Source organism: Penaeus monodon, chromosome 13, assembly GCF_015228065.2.
Source record: "Penaeus monodon isolate SGIC_2016 chromosome 13, NSTDA_Pmon_1, whole genome shotgun sequence".
NCBI lineage: Eukaryota > Metazoa > Arthropoda > Malacostraca > Decapoda > Penaeidae > Penaeus > Penaeus monodon.
In genome coordinates, this window is record NC_051398.1 from 20,232,280 (window position 1) to 20,234,779 (window position 2,500).

General features: G+C 42.8%; 1 protein-coding gene across 3 annotated transcripts in view; it reads right to left on the reverse strand.

Moving 5' to 3' along the window:
* The window catches only part of LOC119580178 (protein bric-a-brac 2-like), a 91,393-nt gene that overhangs the window by 13,412 nt on the left and 75,481 nt on the right, over positions 1-2,500 (reverse strand). Inside the window, exon 9 of one of the 3 annotated variants that reach the window (XM_037928173.1) lies at positions 297-2,307. The exons of the other annotated variants lie outside the window; for them this stretch is intronic. Within the exon in view, the coding sequence (XP_037784101.1) occupies positions 2,132-2,307 (176 nt within the window). The 3' untranslated portion in view covers positions 297-2,131. Of the gene's footprint in view, positions 1-296; positions 2,308-2,500 lie in introns of those variants that run through there. 3 annotated transcript variants of the gene reach the window in all.

The window sequence follows — 2,500 nt, forward strand, 5'->3', positions numbered from 1 at the left end:
TCATACAGATATATTTCATGAAGAATGAAATGGTCTTAGTCCTATCACAGATGTTTTGCATCGTAATAAACAAACTGGACCAAGTCGCCATAAACTATATTTCATATAAAAGAGAAACACCCCTAATTATGGAACGTCCCCTGTTTTTTATCATCTTTTGCAAGACCTAGATGTGTGAGCTGTGTTCAGACGCAAATGATTGCGTCGTAACACCAAATACTATATTTCCACTTATTCGCCTGGGATGCTTTCCGAACCGGCTGCTTCGTCTCTGGGTATACAGATAAAACACACACTGTAAAACTACTCCTTTATTTTGTGCAAAACAATGCCAAACTTCATAATTAGGAAAGGCAAACATAAAGAAAGGGTTCAATACAAGATTATATCATGTAGTGACAATAATCAACAGGAAATGTATACGTAAATAACATAGTCTAAAATACGTCCAGTTCATGAACCATGTATAACAAACTGGCGTAGCAATTATGTCAAATAGTATAATACTAGTGATATAAATTATTCAACTTCAGAGTGATCACATTGAAAAAAGGGAAAAATGTCACAGGTTAAGCCCTCGTGAAGGCGACGCGCGGGACCGTCCCCCGGGGGAAGGTACCTTCAGCATGCCCTCGCCGGAGGGAGCCTCGGCGGGCAACATGGCCGTCGCCCTCTTCCGAACAGCCTACCCTGTGACACTTCTCAAAAACGTGTCCTACGGGGCCGTCTTGGGCCTGGAGTGAACTAATAGCATGCACTGTCGTATGGGTCAGTAACACAATGCCTGCAACGTAAGAGACGCCACAATAATGTAATGTTTATTGCATGAATGAGGGTCCGAGAGCAGGTGGTACAGGTACAGTACTGCCGTTAATATGCGAGTTGAGGTTTGAGCCTCTTGCTTGGCCCGCATACCATGATGCACAGCTCATCTCCAACCATCAACCATGAGCATATCTGACGTGAATAAATATTAAATAAGACTACAACTGTATATAAAACTATAATCCCCTCCCAACAGCCAAAGTCACCGTTGCTATTACTTAGGAAAATTCAACCCCCACTCGGTAAAAAGTTTTGATGAAGCTGCTACCAATAACCAGCGTTGTCCCCTCCTATCCCCTGTTTTGTATGCAATAACACCGATGAGCTCCGATTCAATCTAAACTAAAATGGTAATTACTTGGTATCCAAAGCTACGAAATTCACTATCTCCCCCTCCGACTACCTTTCCCTCGGTGGGCACGAAAGCACAGCGGGAAAGGCGGGAGAACTCCCAACTTCCCTTCTAAATGACTACTTTCTCACTCAACCTTGTACGAGTCGCTCCGCTGTTCGGAAAACACTGGCAGTCCCCCCTGCTACACACAAGAACTCAAAGCGTAGTATAGCAGCTATAACCTGGCGACTATTAGGATGGTGAGACTCATAAAACTAAATAATAATAATAATAATAATAATAATAATAATAATAATAATAATAACAATAACATAAAAAAATAATAGTAAAAAGGGGGAAATGTGGTCCTTACACTCAATCTCTCTACCCTCTCGAGTAAAAACAAATTCACTTAAGTAACCGTGTTACAAAATACATGACATCCAAGGAACATTACGACAATATAACATACTCTTCAGATACTTCATTTAGGGATGATGATCCTGACGCGCACACAAGACAAGCCATGAATGGCCGTGACGCCAGAGGTGGAGGAGTGCTCTCACTTTACTCCACTTTCTGTCGAAGTTGACGACTTTACCTGCGCACTTAAATTTAACTTTTGACTTCACAACACTGGATTAAAAATATAGTCTTTTAATATATATAATTCAGAATAGAGTCAACTTACTTAAATCTAATCTGGAAAACAAAAGGTACTTTTAACAGCCCATATCCTTTTGGCTTTGTGACGCAGTCTTCGGGACGAACCCTTCCGAACTTCACAGCACCCTACGCAGAGACAAGTCACATCTCTTTTAGGAATAAAGAAAAGAAAAGAAAAAAGCCTCCGCATAATATACTCGTCTCTCTCTCACACTCTCATCGTTTCCTCATCTGCACACTGATTTTAATGAGTTTTCTTTCAATTCCAGGACTGTTTATTATTTTTTTCTAAAGACTCGTGCCGATTCACTCCGGTATCCACGCACAGTCGATCAGGTCGAGATTCTCGTACACGGACTCTAACTTGGCCATGTTGCCGTGAGTGCGTATGTGGCGCGCTATGTTTTTGGCCGTGATCGTCTTCTGACAAACCGGACACACCTTTCTCTCTCTGTCGTAGGCTTTTCTCAGTTCCGTCTCACCTGCAAAAGGAGAAAAACCGGGTTGTACTATGGCTGGACTACCTTACTGTGCTACTACTGGCCCGGGGGGAGAGAGAGGGAGGGGAGGGGAAGGTGGGGGAGAGGGAGGGTCTTTTATATTACAACTCAGCTACCTTGACTACACTACTGGACCGCTCTGATACAAGAGGGGCTGCCCCGGGCACATTCTGAA